Source organism: Spermophilus citellus (genome assembly GCF_964194105.1).
Source record: "Spermophilus citellus genome assembly, chromosome: 18".
In the NCBI taxonomy this organism is placed as follows: Eukaryota; Metazoa; Chordata; class Mammalia; order Rodentia; family Sciuridae; genus Spermophilus; species Spermophilus citellus.
This window is the reverse complement of record NC_138200.1, coordinates 22,714,649-22,736,340: the sequence shown is the minus strand read 5'-3', so window position 1 is coordinate 22,736,340 and position 21,692 is coordinate 22,714,649. Positions and strand designations below refer to the sequence as shown.

The 21,692-nt window shown below is 43.0% G+C and overlaps 1 protein-coding gene across 1 annotated transcript; it reads left to right on the top strand.

Moving 5' to 3' along the window:
- The first annotated feature begins 10,971 nt into the window (after positions 1–10,971).
- POP4 (POP4 homolog, ribonuclease P/MRP subunit) lies at positions 10,972–21,106 on the top strand. The gene is made up of 7 exons (XM_081275294.1): positions 10,972–11,214; positions 14,198–14,250; positions 15,796–16,019; positions 17,439–17,516; positions 17,695–17,756; positions 19,506–19,607; positions 20,495–21,106. Exons 1-7 carry the CDS (start codon positions 11,208–11,210, stop codon positions 20,629–20,631), a joined length of 663 nt encoding a protein of 220 aa, XP_081131420.1. The 5' UTR covers positions 10,972–11,207; the 3' UTR covers positions 20,632–21,106.
- Positions 21,107–21,692: the final 586 nt, after the last annotated feature.

Genomic DNA, 21,692 nt, shown 5'->3' with positions numbered 1-21,692 from the left:
TACAATATTACATCAGCCAAATATAGTAAACAGCTGAGCTGTCCTGGATAAGGGACCTCCCCAATTTAGTGTCTGAGAATCCAAAAGTTTCAGTGGAAACCTGAGCCTAGAAAAGCTACCAGAGCAATGGCCATGCCAGACTACATTCTTTGACCCAAGCTGCCCCCCATCTGCTGCGGCAAGCCTCCTGTCCAGAGCTTTATTGCAGGCCAAGCAGCAATTCAGGGCCCACAGCAGTGACTTAGATGAGTGAGGATCTTATAATCAGCTTTGTGATACTATAATGAAATACCTAGGATAATTATAAGATAAAAGGTTTATTTATCTCAGAACCTCATATTTCTGAAAGTTCTAGTCCAAGATCAGGGAGACCTATTGCTTTGGGTCTCTGGTGGGGGTGCCAGATGGCAATGACAGAGACCACATGGCAGAACAAACTGATCACACACCTCCCACTGAGTCTCACCTCCTAAAGGTTTCACCACCTCCCAGTAGCACAACCTGGGGACCAAGCTTTTGCATATGGGCTTTTAGGGAATATTCACATCGAACCTGGAGCCCAGGCTTCCCTGATCCACTGATCAGGGGTCAAAACACTATGCATCCGGGGCTGGGGTTATAACTCAGTGGTAGAGCACCTTGCCTAGCACATATGATCCTCAGCACCACATAAAATACATAAATAAAGGTTAAAAAAAAAAACAGTGCATCTACCCTCAGACTATATCAAATGCTTCTCAGGAAGCTGACAATGACTTAAGTCCATCTTAAAGAAGACACACACACACACACACACACACACACACAGGCATTATAAAATGCAATTGGTCAACATCTGATCTTGGACTAGAAATTAAAACCCTAGAAGACTTTGCTGTTGGACTATTTCTGACTCTTTCTATATTTGATTGAGCCAATTGTCATCTTTCAACTTAAAGTTTTCTCACAATGGTAACAAATATAGAGTTTAGGGGGAAATAAAGGAGTGCTGGGTGAGGAGCAGAAGGAGGCTCCTATCTGGAGCAGAAGGAGCAGAGGCTGCTCCAAGCTCTGCTCTGTCGTTTTTCCTTCTCACTACAGCCCAGGGAGCATCAAAGAGCATTAGTACCAAAGGACTGGAACAGCTTTCAAATCCCTATCTTCAGGGTCCATCTACCAAGTGCAGTTTTTCCTCTTTATTATCTGTTGAATAGATTAGTGAAATCAAATCTCCTGGACCCCCTTTGAGGGTGTGGCTGTCCTGAGTCTCACCCAGTGATAGATCACACAGCTTTATCCCTTCCAATTAGTGCCCGGTGCGGGAATTGATGTACTGAAAATTAACATCATGATCTTCATCCAAGAATATAGTCAACAAGGCATAATTTTTTTTCCTGATCAATGTTACTGATCAATTACCTAATTAAAAAAAAGAAGAAGAAGGAAAGGCCTCCCCCGGGCATCAGAGTGAATTTATGTGACTCCTGTGTTGCTCTCATATCTCAGGGCTGGGTTTCTGCTCAGGATTCAGTGCTAATAACAGATAACCTTTCAAGCACAATGAGAAATTTGTGCTCTGTGATTCCAAAGAAAGCTTGTGGGTCTCCAGGAGGGAGAAAAGTATAACACCTCCCAAACAAGGAGCTTGAGGCAGAAGAGCTCAATCCCTGCCCCAGCTAGGTAAGCAAAGTGGCTTGGGCTCCCCCTGCCCTGCTGCCCCCACCACACTTTTGAGCCACAGTTTATTGGGATCCTTGGTGGGAGGGAAGCCAGGCAATAACAAGAAAAGGAAACAATTCTCTTGTCCCCAGTTACACCAAGATAAATGAAGCTCTTTGGGATCTGTGCACTTGAAATGACCTTCTAACTCCAGGTTCCAGGGGAAAAGGTGAAATAACCAAGTGTCTAGTCAGCCTGAGCCCACCTCCAACCCCTCTCCTGCTTTGGATCTCCTCCCAGAACTCCTCTTGGCCCCCACCCCATCCTGATTACATTAGCCCTGGCTCAGTTTAGGGGACTCCCCTTCTCACACTATAGGATTTATTTGTTGCTCTCACTAGGGGGCATTTGCATTTCAAAACAAACTCCTATAGAAAGTAATGCTTCACCTAAAGAAATGACTGACTCCATTGTTTGAATTTCAGGCTCCATTGTTTGAATTTCAGGCACTGTGTTTTCTTGGAGCAGGAATTTGCTGTTTCCTAGGTGGATGAAGTGGGGGACAGGCATCCTGTGGTACCCCTGGCATCACATTGCTTAGGAAGCCCCCCTTTTTGCCTAAGCCAGAGGCCAGCCCTTCTCAGAGCTTTTCAACAGCTTTCAGCCTCTCGGTCACTCCTGTTCTCTCACATCGTCTGTGCGCCACCGTGTGCCAGCTCTGTGGACACACATGCTTGTGACAGGTAATAATAATGAGGCCAAGCATCCTGTTCCTGCTGTCCCCTCTGCCTTTGGCCTCTCCTCCACAAGTACCTGTTTTCCTATGATGAGGAGGAAAATTGCAATTCAGTGCTTCCTAACCCAGATGTCACCAATAAATGTCAACAGATAGTCACTAAATGTCAAATAAATAAATAAATAAATGAAGCTTGATTGGTAGCAATTTCGCTAAGTAACTTCATCTCTTTTTCTCTCCATTTCTACCTCGGTACAGAAAAGGACACTTGTCACATGATATTCATGAGGTCATGTCTATACATCACTGCCCAATGTTGTATTATTTACTCTGCAGAGATGAATGTCTCTTTCCGTGGTAATAGCAAGGTCACTGGGCAGAAAATCATTTCATAGAGAAAAGAAAAAAGGGCATCTCAAATATATATATATATAGGAGTGGAAATCAATCCCTCGTCTTCCTCCAAGCATCCCTGTCTTGTAAAAGGTTACAATCTACCCCCTGAATCCTGCCATCTGGAATAGCTCCTCTCCTCCTCCCCTTCCACCTCACTGATGCGCCATCAATTCCTGAATGTCATCCACAATCACACCTCTTCCCCAGGGTCTCGTAATTTCTCTCTCCCTTTTAACCTCTTTCTTACTTAAGCCATGGACTCTGCACTGTCTGTTATGGAGGTGTTGATCAAAATCCCGTCACATTGTTTATAGACAAATAACTCGGCTCCAGGATGTCTGAGGTTTCCACTCACAGGGGCTGTGATTCTTTGAAGTAGCCTGTGAAACTGGAATTTTGGCAGGTATGGAGGAGGGAAATAACCCTGAGCCTTGGGATGAGAGAATTTCATTCCTTGTGTTACACTGCCATCTAGTGACACAATAAGGTCTAATGCTACAGACTGTGGGCACCTTTTGTCTGCTCATGTCTTTTTGTCAAGGATTTTGAGATCTCCAGGGGGAAATTTTGAGAGTCCCCATTTCATGGCCTAAGAGCTCTGCAAGAGCAAGTATGAATTAGGACCATTCCTCCCCACTGCCACACTCTGGAAGGAGGGATGGAGCCTTGTTGAAGAGCATGGACAATGGCACTGAGAAGATAGATGGACACGGATTCAGAGCTCAGACTAGAATTAGAGCCACTTTCAAAGTTGGCAACATCCACATCCCCAACCCCAGACATGGGTCCCAGAGAGGTCTCAGGCCCTATAGAAGACAAATATCTGTTTATCAGATGATTAAGAGGTATATTCTCAGTAGTTGTTAAAAAAAAATTTAAGTTTGAATATTCAGACATTTACCATCACAAAGAACAATGAAAATATTTTTCATCTCTAGAATTCCCATGTCTCTGCTGAAACTCCTGTTCACCCATTGGGTCCATTTTCCCCTCTGTGTGAGGTGAGGTATTCATCTTTGTATTTTAAAGTCCTTGTCTTCTAATTCAAACATCTGGGGCATGTATGGTTCTGTTCTAGTGATGGTTCTTTTTTCGTGATATAGGTCATGGCTTCCTGCTGCTGGGGTTGTCATGTGTAATGCTTTCTACATCTTAAGCTGGATGTTGTACGTTAAAGAACAGAAGATACTGGAGAAAGCTAAAAGGTATTTCCATTTCCCAGAAAGGACTCACTTTTTCCTCTATCAGGCAGCTATGCTGAGGGTCCGACCTCTTCACTGAATCAGATTTCAATAGTCTCAGGTCCCTCCACTTCAAGTATTTTAAAAGTGGCTGTGCCCCCCTCCTCCAGCTGGGCTTTAGGATTCAAGCACCACAAAACCAGACGTTTTTGCTTTCTATCTCTATCCCAAACCCAGTTTGAAGTGACTTTATTTAATTTTCTTTCTCCCTCCCACTTCTCCAAATTTTGAAGAAGAATGGATTCATACATATGTAAATACACAGATCTTGGGCCTGGAGCCAATGTCTGCTTCCCCAAAAGCTCAAGTCAGAACAGGCAAGGGAAAGTGTGGGCTGTGTACACACACGCCCGTGCAATCTGCAGGAACTTTCCTGCAAATCCTTCCAGTGCCTCAGGAATTAACCCCCCCCCCCACCGGCCACCAACCCAGTGAAGCTCTCTTAGGACCCCAAAGAGCCTCATGTTCATTAGACATCCCCTCACCAAAACCAAGCTTTCCACCAACACAGTGACGAATGCCTGTAATCCCAGTGACTCAGTAGGCCAAGGCAGGAAGATCGCAAATTCAAGGCCATCCTCAGCAATTTAACAAGAACCTGTCTCAAAATAAAAATAAAAAGGACTAGGGATGGAGATCAGTGGTAGAGCACCCCAAGTTCAATTTCTAGCAGTGAAGTGTGTGTGGAAGGGGAAGATTTCCTGTGGGTTAAGTTTAAGAGTGAAACTTCAGGGAACTGAAAGAATCTACTTTAGTTGTATTCTATACATCTGGATGTAAGGCCTTGAACAGTAACGTTTGGAGGTTGAAAAACCGAGGAACTTGGATTTTGAAAGTGATATTGGGCCATATGTGTCACGTATCATAGACCCTATGTTCAGAATTCCAAATGGTCAGTCTTAAACTGACTTAAAGTAGTCACTGCCTGCCTCTGGGCTTGAGGGATGACTTATGGTTTGGCTATAAGGGGTCCACCAAAAACTCCCGGGTTACAAATATTCAGAGGTTAAAACGACTGGATTGTGAAAGCTGTAACCTAATCAATGCGTCCTAATTTGAATAGACTAACTGGGTAATAACTGTAGGCAGGTGGAATGTGACTGGAGAAGACGGGTCACTGGGAACATGGCCTGGAAGGGTTCATCTTTCTTGCAGCCCCTTCCCCTCTTTCTTGTTTTCTGGCTGCCAGGAATGGAGCAGCATTCCTCCACAACACCCTTCTGCCATGATGTTCTGCATCAACTTGGGCCTAGATCAATGGAGTCAGCCCACCATGAATTAAACCTCTGGAACTGTGAACCAAAATAATCTTTTCTCCTTTAAGTTGTTCTTGTCAGGTACTGTGGTCACAGCAATGAAAAGCTGACTGACAGAGGATTTACGTGTGGTCTTCCTGTAGCATCAGGAGCCCCTGTAGCCTACTGACTCAGCAGGAAAGGGTTTGCCTGGCGGAGATGTCCAATGTTGAGCTGAGGGTAGAGCATTTGCCCAGCACATGAAATGTGCTTGAATTGATCCAGCAAAACACACACACATACACACACACACTCCAATGTCAGCATAGGCGCTTTACTGTTAAGTCTCTTCATTCTCTGTCAGAGTGGGTAGTCTCCTACGGCACTATTGAACCTGAGGAATGCTTGATTACTGGCACCATTCTGACCAGGTTCCCTGTTCCCACATGTCCCCTCCCCTGGTCCCCTTGTCAATGCTCTATATTTGGCCAGTGCAAAGCAGGGCCAGGGAAGTTCATAATCTTGTGCCTCAGAAACTCTTCCATCTTTGTGAGGATATAAATCATGGTGGCTATCATCTCTCAAATCTTATAGTCTCTGCCAGGCCATTTTAATGGGTGCATCATCTCACTGAGTGCTCCAAGTCATTCTAGGAAGCAAGTATAGGATCATCCCTTATCCAAAAATCTGAAATGTTCTGCAATCTCAGGGTATGGGCTCAAAAAGTTTTGAATTTGGGAGTATTTCAGAGTGATTTTTTTTTTCTTTTTGTGGTGCTGGGGATTGAACCCAGGACTTTGTGCATGTGAGGCAAGCACTCTACCAACTGAGCTATATCCCCAGCCCTCAGAGAGCATTTTTTGAGTTAGGAATGTTCAAGCAGAACGATCTGTGCAAATATCCCAAAACCAGAAGCCTCCAAAATGTGAAACATTTCTGGTCCCAAGCATTTCAGATAAAGAATATGCAACCTGCACTATTTTCAACCTACATTACAGGTAAGACCTGATCTCTCTCAAACACACCAGGTATAATTATTTAAAAGAAACACAGAAAGGAAAAATTATGTGTGTATGTATATGCATATGTATGCATGTATATACACATACATACATATAATATGTAAAATAATATTGACTTTTTTAACTTGGTAGATCACAACTTTCACTAAAACAAAACCTTCTACATCTTTGTTGAAGGTTTCTTTTGAACAAATACCTTTTCTTAAAGTAATGCCAGGAAATAATACTAGAAATGTTTATCTTTAATCCAAAATTATGGACTGAAGGGACTACAAAAAAAAAATTCTCCCACTGTACAGCCAAAGGCTATGAGATAAATGAATGCTGTATTTATTTACAAGGAATGTCCTAGTTTTCATAGATATGCTCTTATTTAATAGTTGAAACTTAATATTTTTGAGCTTATACATGAAAATTTTCTTCAGTACTCAGCATAACAACCTAAAATGTCTTTTTTCTTTTTTCCTCCCCATACCAGGAATTAAACCCCAAATGCTATATCTCTGGTGTTTTTTATTTTTTATTTTTGAGATAAGGTCTCACCAAGTTGCCTTGAACTTTCCATCCTCCTGCCTCAGCTCCCAAGTAGCTGAAATTACAGATATGCACCACAACACTGGTGGTGCAATCTGAATGTCTTAATAGCAACAATCATAAGAAAATCTGTACAGGGCTGAAAGTGTAGCTCAAGTGGTAACATGCTTGTCTAACATGTGAGGCACTGGGTTCCATTCCTCCATAAGTGTAAGAACCCTGTACAGATAGAGAAAAATGTTAAGTGCAGAATTTAAGAACATATAGGTGTTCACTGAAGAATTATTTCCATATCTGAAATAATTTTCTATATTCTGAAGTTTTTCATAATAAATGTTGAGGACAGGGGAAGTCATTGCAATGATGCCATCAAACTGTGACTTCCCATGGAAATTCACAAGGCTACTAGTGGGAAAAAATGTATACATATCCAGGTTTGAAAGTTTATCATTTATATGTAAAAAAATTAAAGTCTTCTTTTCACCAAATGAAAACTTAGAAAATAAACCAAAAAAACTCCTGAATCCTTACCTAATGATCTGTAAATCTCATGTATTTGAATAATTCTTTAGTATCCGCACCAGCTTCATGAATGAAAGTTCAGTTCGAGACGTGAGAAACCACTAGGAAGTTTTGAATTAAAGAGACTCTAATTACCTTTAAACTAGCTCCAGGACGGCTCCTCCTAGCTCCAGCCTCCAGCCACCTATTGTGGTATCGAGGTTTACTGAAGAGGATAGTGAGAGAGAGAGAATACACCAGGGAGTGGACTTTTATTGGGGAACAAAAAATTCTGGGGAAAATCCCATCCAATGAAGATTAAGGGGGGCAGCATCCCAAGGTAAGGGGCGATGATTGGGTCTTTGGGGCAGTGGCCAGACATGCCTCCACACAGACAAACCCTGGGACCTGAGAAGGGTGAGGAAAGGTCTCACACAGCTGTGCCTAAGTGTCTCTTGCCCAGCCAGAGAGATAACTCAAATCACGTGCAAGGATGGCCTCCCACATAATTCTAATTATTTTTCTGCATATATTTGGCTTATCTATATTTGTAATATTTTTAAATATTTTTTTAGTTGTTGATGGACCTTTATTTATTTGTATGTGGTTCTGAGAATCGAACCCAGTGCCTCACACATGCTAAACAAACACTCTACCACTAAACCACAACCCCAGCCCCTATATTTTGTCATCTTTTTTAAAAATTGTGAACTCAGAATACTTTTTTAAAAATACAGATTCTTGGGACTTACCTACTAAATAAAAATTTCCAAAGATGATACTGAGGTTGAAAGGGAAGTGACCACAACACTTGGAGCGACCAAGAGATCTTTATTGCAGCAGTGCAACAGAGGAGAAAAGAGAGAAAGAGAAGGAGAGAGAGAGAGAGAGCAAGAGAGAGAGCGCGAGCGCAAGAGAGACAGACAGAGCAAGAGAGAGAGGCCCGCAGGAGGGAGTTTTTATAGCCCAAATCTAATGGGGTCTCTGGGTCTGCAAGCTGCCTTGTTGGCACACAAGGGGGTTAAGTACTTGGCCTTGAGTGTCCGGTTGAGTGTTCAGCCTTGAGCAGGGGGGTGAAGTGCTCAGCCTTGAGCGGGGGCTTGGGCATTTGGGCTTGAAGCAAACAGGTGATAAAGAACCAGACAGGGGCTGGGGATGTGGCTCAAGCGGTAGTGCGCTCGCCTGGCATGCGTGCGGCCCGGGTTCGATCCTCAGCACCACATACCAACAAAGATGTTGTGTCCGCCGAGAACTAAAAATAAATATTAAAAATTCTCCCTCTCTCTCTCTCTCCCCTCTCTTAAAAAAAAAAAAAAAAAAAAAAAAAGAACCAGACAGAGGGTTTGAGTGGCCAGGTCATCCTGCAGCTAGGCATGCCCTGCAGACAGCTTACTCAGCTTGTCCTGCACCTAACAGAGGTATGGGAATTTTTGAAACCTTCCCTGTGATTGTAAAACATTTAAACTAAGCTATATAATAAAGTAGCACATACTTTATTTGCTTAGTCCACTGCTGTCATATATTGAGCTGTTTCCAAGTTTTTGCTATTTTAAACAACAATCACAAATATCCTTACAGGTATATCTCTGCAGACAAAACATAATTATTTTCCAAGGACAATAAAGTGATTTGTTTATTTTAAAAAAAATAATTAGTGAGCAGGAGGAATGCCCTCCACCCCAACCCGGCCACAATCTGAGAATTATGTGGAAGACAGGCAGATATCCAAACTCCAAAGGTTATTTGAGAAGGAATGATTGAGAGTTAGACTCCTAAAACCCTAAAAAATAAACAAAAAGAGATCAGCCTTCTCTATCTCCATAATCACAGAAGTCATGTTCTAAGGGTCCCCTCAAGTCTTTTTTGTTTGTGCAGCACTGGGGACCAAATTCAGGGCCTCATACTTACCAGGCAAGTGCTCTACCACTGAGCTACACCTCCAGGCTACTGTATTTTCATGCTATTTAAATAGTTTATGTTGTGGGGAAGGGGGTGTATTTCAGTATAGAGCCAGGTGCCAGGGCCCTGTTTTAAATCACCAGCACATTCACACACACACACACACACACACACAACTCCTATTTGTCAAGCATGCTATGATACAATATGAAAACTAAGGTTAATAATACAGTGTATACTTGAAAATCACTGAGAAATTCATATTAGCTCAATTTAATTATTTCACTGTATACATATTTCAAAACATGGTGTCATACACCACAAATATATACAATTTTTATTTGTCAATAAAAAATAAAAACAAAGCTTACATTTGATAGTTTACAAGGAATTAGTCCCGAGCACTTTCTCAAACTCAGTCCTGTAGATCCTAACTATTCACAGGCATCTGCAAGTGCAACACATTTTGACCTAAATGTTGTTTCCATTCTGAACCAGGTAATCTACCTATCAAGTAAATGCATTTGAGCTCATTTATATGAGTCACCTTCTTGTCACTAAATTTCAGGGCCTACATTCTTATTTTTAACATCAAAATGCCACAAGGTAATAGACATTATGATTGCTGTATGTATATAGGTGACTCTATGACCAGTGTGATTCTGCAATCTGTACAATCAGAAAAATTAGAATTTATACCCCAATTGACTTAAATGTATGAATGGCCAGGATCATCGAAATGTCATGTGTAGCTAATAAAAAAAATGTAAAAAAAAAAAAAAATGGCACAAGGTCATCACCCAAAGAATCCTTAAAGCTGCTGTTTCTCAAACCAAGACCCACGGACTTATTTCCAGTTCTGGGAATTTCCCCCTTTTAGAAATGAATTTACATAGCACTCAAGGTTGAGAGTATAAGGGTCATACTGCTATTCTCTCCCACCCAGCACCCAGAGCAGGCCCAGTACTCAATCCAAATTAAGGTCAACTCAAATTAAGGACACAAAGTTCTGGATAACACTCAGACACTCTAGAGGGGTCGGAGCCAAGCCTTCGTTTCACACTGGGACCTTTCCCCAAAGCAATGAGAACCACCTCTGTGCCTTTCAGTGTATTGCTGGAAACCCATATTCTGGGTTTCAAGCGGCTCAGGAGGCTGAGGCAGGAGAATCACGAGTTTAAAGCCAGCCTCGGCAAAAACGAGGCGCTAAGCAACTCCGTGAGACCCTGTCTCTAAATAAAATACAAAATAGGGCCGGGGATGTGGCTCAGTGGTCGAGTGCCCCTGAGTTCAATCCCCAGTAATCAACCCCCTCAATAAAAAAAAAAAATGCTGAAACCAGCAAGACCCATTTAACTCTACAGGTAGGAAAGAGGCCCAGACATGGGAAACGCCTTAATCGAGTGCACAAGACTAGTTAGTAGCAGAAAGAGAAACAGATCCTGAGCCCCCATCCCAACCTCACTGCCTGCACCGACAGCTGAAGCTGCCTCGGCTGATTGTTAATAACCGTGGTTAGGAAACGCAGACATCATTGCCGCGGGTAGCACCACCATCCCCGTCCTATTTGCGCCCTCCACGGTTCCCAACCTCCCTCGTGTTCTCTCCAAATGGGTTTGCCTAGCCATACTCCAGGTCTTCACCAGTATTCCGTATGCCCTAAACCCAACGTGAACACCTGGCCTACAGAAGACCCAAACTGAAACCGCCCAGCGAATCAGAACCCAGCGAGTCAGCCCCAAAGCGCCTGCGCAACCCAGGCCGGCACGGGTAGGTGACGTCACGCGCGGCGCCAACTCCGCGCTCCCAAAGTCTCCGGAGGCCGACAACAGAGTATCCGTGGGTTTCTCACATCGCGCAGCTTCGGGCACAAGGAAACTTTTCCGCCGAAATTTTGCAGAGAGAGCCTCCACGTGGCTGAGAGCTGCAGGACAGAGTGAAGAGAGGGAAAGAGTGAACGACGCTGAGGGAGACGTCATCAGAGAGCACCGGAAGCGGCCCGACAATGAAGAGTAAGGGGTTGAGGGCCGCGATGTTGGTGTGGCATGGGGATATAAGGGTCGGGGACTTGGTGCTAGTGGGTGAAATAAGTCAGGGCTACCTGACTACAATGGGAATTGTCACACCTTACATAAAAGGTGACTCGGTCTGTGAGCTAGGATTTGACTTCAGAGTAGAAGGCAGGTGCTCCCGGAGACTGCTCAGCGCTGCGCTGTGCTGGAGCAGGAAGGCCCAAGAGATTGGCCTCATCTAGCCACTACCTCTCTGGGTGTCTGCGGACCAGGCCCTGCGGCCCTTTATCACCTGTTGACCCACCTTTGTCTGGTGTAAAGTGCTGGGAGCTGCTGGGGAATCATCACGAACCCAAGGCTTTAGGATTTGAACCGAGAAGAGATATACCAGGGAGGGGAAGCAAGCACCGGGGCCGTTTTAGGCAAGAGAGCATGGAGATCAAGATCAGAATTTTGATTTCCACCTCTGCCGCCTCTTACCTATGTGTTCAAGTTAAAGTGTCTCAGCATATCTGAGCTTCAGTTTTCTCGTGTGCATAAATGGAAATAACAATTTTAAAAGAGTGCTTAGGCCGAATGTAGTGGCACATCCCTGTAATCCCAGCGACTCAGGAGGCTGAAGCAGGTGGACTGTAGGTGTAAGGACAGCTTCAGCAAGTTAGACCCTAAGCAGCTTAACAAGACCCTATCTCAAAAAATAAAAAGGCCTGGGGATGTAGCCTAGTGGTCAAGGGAACCCCTGGGTTCAATCCCGAGTCACCCACACCTCCATGCCCCGAAAAAAAAAAAAAAAAAAAGGATTGCTTAGAAAGTGAATTTATACCGGTGATGAGAATCAGGAATGAGTCCCATTTCCCTGGTGTGAAGATTAAACACCCAAAAAACTCCAACACAAGTGTACAAGGCATCTCAGAGCTGGGTGTCAGAGGAAGTCAGGGTGTCCTGCCCCTTGTATAGATTTTTAGATTTCCTTTGTTCTCATGCTCCCTTTCTTCCATTATCTTGCCTATGTGACTGGGGACCAAAAGGTGGAGTGATCCAAGAGTGAGAAAGTAGCCATCTGGGAATACAGGCTGAAGAGAGTAGCCCAGGAGGCATTTGTTAACTATTGCTTGCAGGGAGAAACAGTTCCCTGAAGGCAGGTAACCTTGGCAACCTTGAGGGGGCAGGGGAAGTGTCCTGAAGGTATTAGTATTTTATTTCAAAATAAAATACTTTACTTTCAAACCAGCCTCTATCTTCCCTATCCAACCCAATCATTTATTATCTACATTGACTGTTCTTCCCCCCCCCATAATGAGACATAAAATATATGTGCCTTTTAATCAACTTCCTAGCAAATAATGAGTGTTTGATAACTATGTATTGTTGCAGAGAGACTTCCAAGTCTAATGCTAGACATTTATGACAGTTGAAATTTCCAGGCCCTGGAAATGCCTACAAACAATTTATAATTTCCATCTCCCATTTGAGGGATAATTGGACTCTATATAGAACTTAAAACCTCCTTGATTTGCTTGATCAAAAATGTACTCAGGGGCTGGAGTTGTGGCTCAGTAGAGCACTTGCCTAGCATGTGTGAGGCCCTGGGTTCAATCCTCAGCACCACATAAAAATAAATAAATTAAACAGGAGATCCATTTACAATTAAATATATATAAATATATATATATATATATATTTTTTTTTTTTTTAAATGTACTCAGGGAAGCACAGAATGCCTGGTTGAAATTATAAAGTGTAGCGTGAATTTAGTTTTCTAGTCATTTGGCTCTTTTATTTATTTTATTTTTTTTTTAGTTGTAGATAGACACAATATCTTTATTTTATTTGTTTATTTTTATGTGGTGCTGGGATTCAAACCAGGGGTCTGACTTATGCAAGGCAAGTGCTCTACAACCCCAGCCCTCATTTAGCTCTTATGCTAGACCTTTATCCCAATTTTATTCCATTCACACCTGTTCTTTGTTCCCAATACACAGTTTTCTTTTTCAGACAAGGAAGAAAAAGGAGTGTAGAAGCTTTTAGAAGTTGACACCACATTGACCAATATATAGAGTGACGAAAGACCACTATATTTTATCAGTTCAGGATATCATCAATTTTATATATATATTTTTTTTTAATTTCATAACACTAAAATGTGAAAAATCTTTCTTAAACATCAAGCAATCAGCAAAATGTAGTATTTCTAACCATGTGCAACCCGGACAGCTATATCACATTACTTTTAAATGAGTTGCTTATTTAGACATAGTGAACAACCATGTGCAACCCGGACAGCTATATCACATTACTTTTAAATGAGTTGCTTATTTAGACATAGTGAACAACTGCTCAAAATTCTGACTTGTGTTTTTTTTTTAAAGAGAGAGAGAGAGAGAATTTTTTTAATATTTATTTTTAGTTATCGGGGGACACAACATCTTTGTTTGTATGTGATGCTGAGGCTCGAACCCAGGCTGCACGCATGTCAGGCGAGTGCGCTACCGCTTGAGCCACATCCCCAGCCCCCTGACTTGTGTTTTTAACTAGGCAACTTTAAGGGTGGTCCAATAACATGCAATATCATCTGCATACTTGTTAGAAATGTAGAATCTGGGAGTAGGGACCCAAAATCCATGTTTTAATAAGATCCCAGACTTCTTAAACACATTAAAGTTTGAAAAGCACTCTTTTTAAATCATACCCTTGGAACATCTAGGACAGACATTGCCAAAGGGAAGCAATCCAAGAAGGGTGGGAGGTGCTGCTCTGTGGTGGAGCACTTGCCTGGCATGAGCGGGTCCCGGGGTTCAGGCTTCTACCCCACCTCCCCCGCCCCACAAAAAAAAAAAAAAAAAAAAAAACAAGAAAACAAGCTTTGCTTCATATCTTCAACCTCTGAATGAGCATAGTTATTTTCATAATTAGAAAAACCTTCAATCTTTGAGCCATATCTAATAGATCATTTCTTCTTTTTTTTCCCCCTTTCATCCCCCAGGTGTGATCTACCGTGCTTTTTCTCAGAAAGAGGCAAAAGAGTACGATGTTCAGGTACAGTTTTGGGGAGGAGGTCCAGGAGCAACAGAGGCAATGGTGAAGAAGTCTTGGTTGTTTCTAAGCCTCTAGTGCTGGTTTAACTGTACTTGCCTGCATTTACTTCTCATCTTTCTGGTAGACATCTTTGACTACATCAAGGTCTGTTGTGCCAATATTTCCATATGCCAGCCTCCTTTCCTGTTGTGCCAAAGTCAAGTTTAATGAACTTGGACTCCTTGATCTTTTGTCATCTCCCACTACGTAGGGAGTACTAGGCCGTGCCCATCTCTTAACTCCCTGATGAGCACTATCATTTGACCTTGTCACTGTTCTCCCTTCACTCCTGAAGAAGGTGTACAAATCACATTTCATAAGAGGAATTTACAGATTATATTTGGATGTTTCAACATGTTTGGTTATTTAGGCAAAAGCTCTACTTTGTGGCTCATAATAAGACCTTGAAATCAAGATTTTGAAAGACCACTATACCTTTATTTTGCTGCTTTATGAAAGAAAGACCACGTAGGTATTTAAAAGAATTTTTTTAAAAAAGGATCTTCTCGTCTTTAGTAATAATGATAATGAATTCATTTCTAGTTAGCGTCTAAAAGTATAAAGCTGAAACAAATGTTATTCCTGCCATCCTTACTGTGAACCACCTCCCCATGAAGAGATTTTGACACATAAGTTTTTGTCTTTCATTTAACCTCGTCTAGTATTTATAATCCAATTCGAGCAAGAAGAGCCAAGCAAATGGCCAAACCAAAAGGCAGGTCTTCAGTAAAGAGTACTGTCCAAGACTATAGCAGACCAGAGGGCAGAGACACCCACTGCCCGATGAGTAATAGATTGCTGGAATTCCAACTTGAGAGGCAGTGACAATTGCAGTTTTTTAAGGAATTATACACAATTATGACAGAGCACAAAAGTCCTCTCTAAGAGCAAGTGCTCATTCACAGTACCTTGACTCTGTTGCTGCATTGGAGAAAGTGAGCCAGGAACCTGAGATGCACTGGACACCTTTCTTCAAGAAACAGATCACTTAAAAACTAGCCACACTGAACACAGGGCTGGATACCCAAGGAAAGAGGACTGTGCTGTGGGCTCAGTATGAGAATTCCTACTTCCTGGCCACCCTGAGGTTCTTAGTTTTGCTCTATTCCCTAGTTTTAGGTTCCTCTCCCTCACAACATAGCTTGATTCTACTGAATAAATATCATTGTCATACATTTTCCAAGCTTTGCTCCCTGCTGAGGATGAGAGAAGTCTTCTTCTAAATAAAAAGGCTTTTTAATCCTTAACAGAATAACCTCAGAGAAGCAGGACAGGAAGTCAGTGTTTGACATGACGGTTGAGTGTGACAGACTCACAAGTTGGCATATGGATGTGACATCTTGATGACTGTGGGTAGCAAACACTTGGCAGATAAAGATTGTGTGAGCCTCAGTGGGTAGACAGATGGGTCAGCGAAGATGGTGGCTTTCGGGAGTGATGGGTGAGAGTGTCTGGCGTCCTGGCAGCCCAGAATAATGAGTACTACACCACCCCGTCTCTGTGCAGCATCAGGAAGCAAGTCAGGCAGAGGCCTTTGTGAGGGCCTTCCTAAAGCGGAGCATGCCCCACATGAGCCAACAAGCTTGTGAGGATCAGCTGCAGCGCAAGGCTGTTGTTCTGGAGTACTTCACCCGCAGGAAGCGAAAGGAGAAGAAAAAGAAATCCAGAGGCCTCTCCGCCAGACAGAGGAGGGATCTTCGGCTCTTTGACATTAAACCAGAGCAACAGAGGTGAGCCCTGCCTTTGTTTTGCTGTCCTATCCCTGCCAAGTCTTGAAGTAGGCAGGGAGCACAGTGGCTGGCTAAGCAGCTTCTGCCCCACTTAATTCTCCATCTTCTCCACGAGGGGGCAGCCTTCCTTTACCAATTCATACTGTGTTTGGGTTTTGCTTTTAATAGCAAGGCATGGTGAGACTGAGGACTCTTCAGTGTTTGGCTTCTCTCCTAGCCTTAACTAATAAGATCAGTGCCATAAGTGAGTCTGTTGCCTGTGGCAACAGGCTGTTTGTCTTTTGGCTTTCTTAGAAAAGAAGAACTGATATTTCTTAATATATAACTCTTTGTAGCTTTTAATATCACTCTACAGAATCACACACTGGGGTTTTATTGCCAGAGAAAGATTCTGCCTACACATTTTGAAAATTTCTGAAAGGAATGTATCACCATCTTGTGGGAGGACATTTTCCTCTGGCTGACACTCTGTCTCCCTTTGGCAATAATTCTGAGTTTGTGTGTCTTGGGACTATTTATAGGCTTTTGCTTGGAGATCTATAGCCAAATAGCCTCCCACATTCCATAAGACAATTTAAATATGTCATTTTGACCATGGCCCCTCTCAAGAAACCAGCAGCAGGCTGTGGGTGAAGGAGGTGATTGTCACCTGCCCTAGGGTTACCTCACTGCTGTCCTCACAAGTAGAGGTCATTTTCGGCTTTGAGTTTGTGGTTCTTGTTTCTCTAACCCATGGCCTCATTCATGTAAGTAGATTCCCCATGAAACACCAAGACAAGTGATAATAGCCTTGGAGGGAGGCCTTTGGGGACTCTCACCTGTTCTCTTCCCTTCCCACCACTTGCTCCATCGCCTTCCAGACAGACCTGTTACCTTACAGGAGTACCAGCATGACAACTAGCAACTCCTGTACACCATGGGCTCCCTAAGTTCAATAATATGTGACAGATTAGCTTTCAAATTCAGTTACTTAAATAATACTGCAGTCATTTCTCTCTCATGAGAAGAACAGATGAATGGCACCCTGGTAAGGCAGCCAGTCTCATAGCCATCAGGGACCCAAACAGCACATTATTGCCTGTAGATGTTCCTCAGGGTCTGGGATGACTGCTGAAGCTCCAGGTGTCATGGCTGTTATCTAAACAGCAGGAAGAATGACAGGGCAAAGAAGGGCCGCTCCTTTCTTTTCTCATTAGCAGAAGCAACCTCAAAAAGGTCTACCTTCGAGGAAACCAATGTTCAAGAGATAAAGGTATCTGATTTTAGTTAAATTGTCAGCAGTGGAATTAGGATTTACACCCAGTCCCTAATGGTTCCAGGTCATCATTATTGGCATGAAATCAAGCTCTGTGTTATTTGAACATTATAACAACAAGCTGATATTGCCTAACTTTTCACCTGTTTCTGACTTGATCACAGATACAGTCTTTTTCTCCCTCTGCATGAACTCTGGAAACAGTATATCCGGGACTTGTGCAATGGTCTCAAGCCAGACACGTGAGTTGGTTTTTGAAGATTTACCCACTGGAATAGATCCCAAATCTTAGGGTAATTGTCAGTGCAGCCTTAGGAAGCAGCTGTCTGTGTTGCCTGGCTGCAGAAGTTTGTAGACCTGTTTGCTTTGTTCAGAACTCTTCATCATGGTATAAATTAAGGGCTTCTGTTTACCTCGTAGGCAGCCACAGATGATTCAAGCCAAGCTGTTAAAAGCAGATCTTCATGGTGCTATTATTTCAGGTAATTTGCTTAAGAGCACCTGGTCATCCAGATGTTCATACTATCACTCAGTAGCAACATAGCGCTTGCATTGCCACATGGGTTCCTCAAAATATCTCCGGATTATCAGCATGGTCGTAGATGGTTATAGCTATCTGGGCCTATTCTGATCTTGTTGGACATATTCTGCACACACTCTGTGGGAATTTATGCATGGCCAAGAATCTTTAACACAGAGTCCCTTTCACCCTGTCACACGGTTTCCAAAGTCTGCTGTGATGACAGATGGTTCTGAAGTTGACATCTCCAGCATATACCTTTTCCCTGAACACAAGGCCTGGTGTCCAGTAGGAACTTCAAACTATGTATTCAAAACAGAACTTTTAGTCTCCCCTCAAGTCATCCCCACCCCTGGTCTTTCCTATCTTAATTAATAGAACTACCATTTACTCTGGCTGTTCAGGCCAAACATGTAAGAGATATGCATGTTTCTTCTTTTCTAATTCTCTTCTAGTACATCAGCACATCCTAGTAGCCAAATCTAAACGACCACCATCTGTCCTGCATTTCTTCAGGAGCTGCCTAACCCTCTCCCAGCGGACACACTTCCCCAGATCACACAGCCAAAGGTTTTATAACAGAAATCAGATCATGAAGGGCTACAGGTATCGTTCAGTGGTAGAGCACCTGCCTAACATGCTCAAGGCCCAGGGTTCCATCACACACACACAAAGAAAAGGGAAAAAAAGAACACATCAACTCATGTCTCTTCCCTCCTTTAAACCCCCCCGAGAGTTTTCCATCCTTTTTGAGTAAGTCTGCCTCCTTACTATTGTCTGAAAGGCCCGGGCTTACTTCCCTGGGGCAGTAGTCTAACCACACTGGCCTTCTTTCTGCCTCACTTCTTTGGACTTGCCCCTGCCTTAGGGACCTTGCCTTTGTTCTTTCTCTCTGCTCAGAGAGTTATCCTGTGTGTTCATCTACTGACTGCTTCTTATTATTTAGGCCCCTTCTCAGATATCACTTCTCCTGAGGGTCTGCCATTGCTAAAAGTGGCCCCCTCTACCTTCTTACTCTGTCCTTATTTTCTTCATAGAACTTATTACTGAGAAAATATATTTTTCTGTGTTTTGCCACACATTCCCCACCACCACCACTGTTAGAACATTGAATGAGAGCAGGATCCAGAATCATCTCATTCAGTGCTGTGCTCCCAGCACTACCTACAACTGTACCAGGAACATAGTAGATGCTTAGTGAATGTCTATACAGAACCAAGTCAGTGGTCAGGACAGGTGAGGACCCTGCTGCCTATGGTGGTGACTCGCCTCACATTGCTGACTGCTCTACAGCAGGACTCCCATTCCAGTCAGAGTTCAGGAGATCCTGGGGAATGCACAACAGGAAGGTGTTCATTCAGATTCTGCCAATGACAATTGGCTCCATCAGAAAAACACACATTGGGCATTGGTGATGCTGAGCACCTATGACCTCTTGTCTCCAAAACCCTTCCTCAGACCCTGGTGTCCACATGCCTTCCAAAGGGCATCTCATAAGAACAACCCAGATAATACAAAGCTCCAGGGCAAGGATTTGGGAAACCTGGGTTCTCACTTGGGTAAGCTGTGAAGCCTCTACCCTCTGGGTGCTTCCTTTATTCTGCTGCTAGGTCAGTAAATGGAACCAGCACCCCCAAACCCTTGAGGACTGGCTACTGGCTTTTCCAACACCAGAGAGGCCTGAGGTTTCAGCTACCTTTCTCATTTGCAGTCACAAAATCCAAATGCCCTTCATACGTGGGTGTCACAGGAATCCTTCTACAGGAAACAAAGCATGTTTTCAAAATTATCACCAAAGAAGATCGTCTGAAAGGTATGTAACCATATCTCTAAGGGTATTATGGACTGTGGTCTCCCTACCTGCTACCTTATCTCTTTGAGGCTCCAGGAGTTCCATTTGTCCTATTGAGTCAGGACAGATTGCAGATACTTAGCAACTCTACATTCCTAGCCTGCAGAGCCTACCCCTGCCCATTGGGCCTCCCAGGAGGCATTTGTGTACCTGGCCAGCAGCCCCGACTGCTTGGTTCTGTCTAAGTTCTGTTTGGGACCCTCGATCTTCCAAAAGTTGCTACCTTCCAAAGGAGTAAACAGATAACGGAGGACCATGTGCCTGGAGAACTCCTGTGCCTGGAGTTCTGAGGACCATGCTTTTTGTGGTGACACTTAGGATATCATTGTGGCCAGCATTGCTCAAGCAGGCACATGGGTCTGCCAGAATTTCAGAAATCCCCACCTCCTCCTCTCTTGTTTTTCCAGCACACTCTACCACTAAGCTACACCCCCAGTCACTGTTCCTTCATATGTTCTGCTAAACATTATAAACTTCAGAAAGTTTTCACCCAAGGGAAGTGAAAGTTTCTCCACTGAGCATAAGGCCAAGAGCCTGTCTGAAGGTTATGTGGAAAAACCTGTTTCTGCAGTTGTTCTGGGAGCTTCTTGTTCTGGGAATTTGGTTCATAGCCTTTGGCCCTGAGAATTAGGTGTTGAGTTATACTTAGAATGTGAGTCAATTGGCTGTATGACAGAATAACCACAGGTAGTCATGTGCTGCTACCTTGGTGGGTTTCCCTGTTTCCTATTTTCTTAGCTTATTTTTTTTTTGATACATGTGTTTTGTGAATAACATTCTACATAAAATTGAACTTACCACTGGATTTTTTTTTTCTCATCCTTTTTCTTCTCCACACCCTAACCCAGTTATCCCCAAGGTAAACTGTGTGTTCACAGTAGAAATTGATGACTTTGTTTCCTACATTTATGGGAGCAAATTCCAGCTTCGGTCAAGTGAGCGGTCTGCCAAGAAATTCAAAGCAAAGGGAATAATTGACCTGTGAATTCTTTGCCACTTTTGACAATTGTTTGTGACACCTGAAACTTGGAAACACCCTACAGGCCACCTATCAGTGAAGAGATTCTGGTAGTAGACCACCTCCACCCAAGGGAAATGAGAGTTAAGAACATGGAGTAATATGGGAATATGCACAATGCACTGAGTAAAGAAGTCAGGGGATAGAGATCTATTTCTAAGTGATCTTAATTTTATATTACTCCCATGGAGATAATTGAATAGCAGAGAACACACCAGGATTAACCCTGCTTGATTTGAAGAGTGGAACTATTTGTTTATTTCTTTTTCATATTTTTGTGTTTTCTGAATGTTGTATGATGATCACTTCTTCATGTTGTAATAAAATATACATGTATGCATAAACATTCCTGGGCTGGGGCTGTAGCTCAGTGGTAGAGCGTTTGCCTTACACATGTGAGGCACTGGGTTCCATCCTCATTACCACATAAAAATAAATAAAATAAAGATATATTTTTAAAAAGAACTATTCCTGGGGCTGGGGATGTGGCTCAAGCGGTAGCGCGCTCGCCTGGCATGCGTGCGGCCCGGGTTCGATCCTCAGCACCACATACCAACAAAGATGTTGTGTCCACCGAGAACTAAAAAATAAATATTAAAAATTCTTTCTCTCTCTCTCTCTCTCAAAAAAAAAAAAAAGACCCTTGGGTGGGAAAGTAAAACTTTAAAAAAAAAAAAAACTATTCCTGCAACTCACCAGGTTGAAAGGGAGGGGAGCCACAGAGTTGTGCCATCATGCCCTGCCTTTCACATTGGTGCAGCACATCTTTGATACATTACTTTTAAAAGTACCTGCCATCAAACTCATTGAGCTAACTAAGGTTTACCTTGCAGTTTAAAGAAAGTTATGAGAGGGCTGGGGATGTAGCAGACAAAAAAAAGGGAGAGAGGGAAAGTTGAAGAGGGGTGAGTGATGAAGTTGCTAAGTGACTTAAGGCTCATTTCTGTAAAAAAAAGAAAAAAAACTGGTGTTTTTTTTATTTGTTTTAATTAGTTACACATGACAGTACAATGACCTTGACATATCAT

Coding starts and splice junctions, on each gene's coding strand:
- POP4 (XM_081275294.1), top strand. Junction 16,020..17,438: donor ATTAAACCAGAGCAACAGAG/GTGAGCCCTGCC, acceptor ACTTGATCACAG/ATACAGTCTTTTTCTCCCTC. Junction 19,608..20,494: donor CAAAGAAGATCGTCTGAAAG/GTATGTAACCAT, acceptor ACCCTAACCCAG/TTATCCCCAAGGTAAACTGT.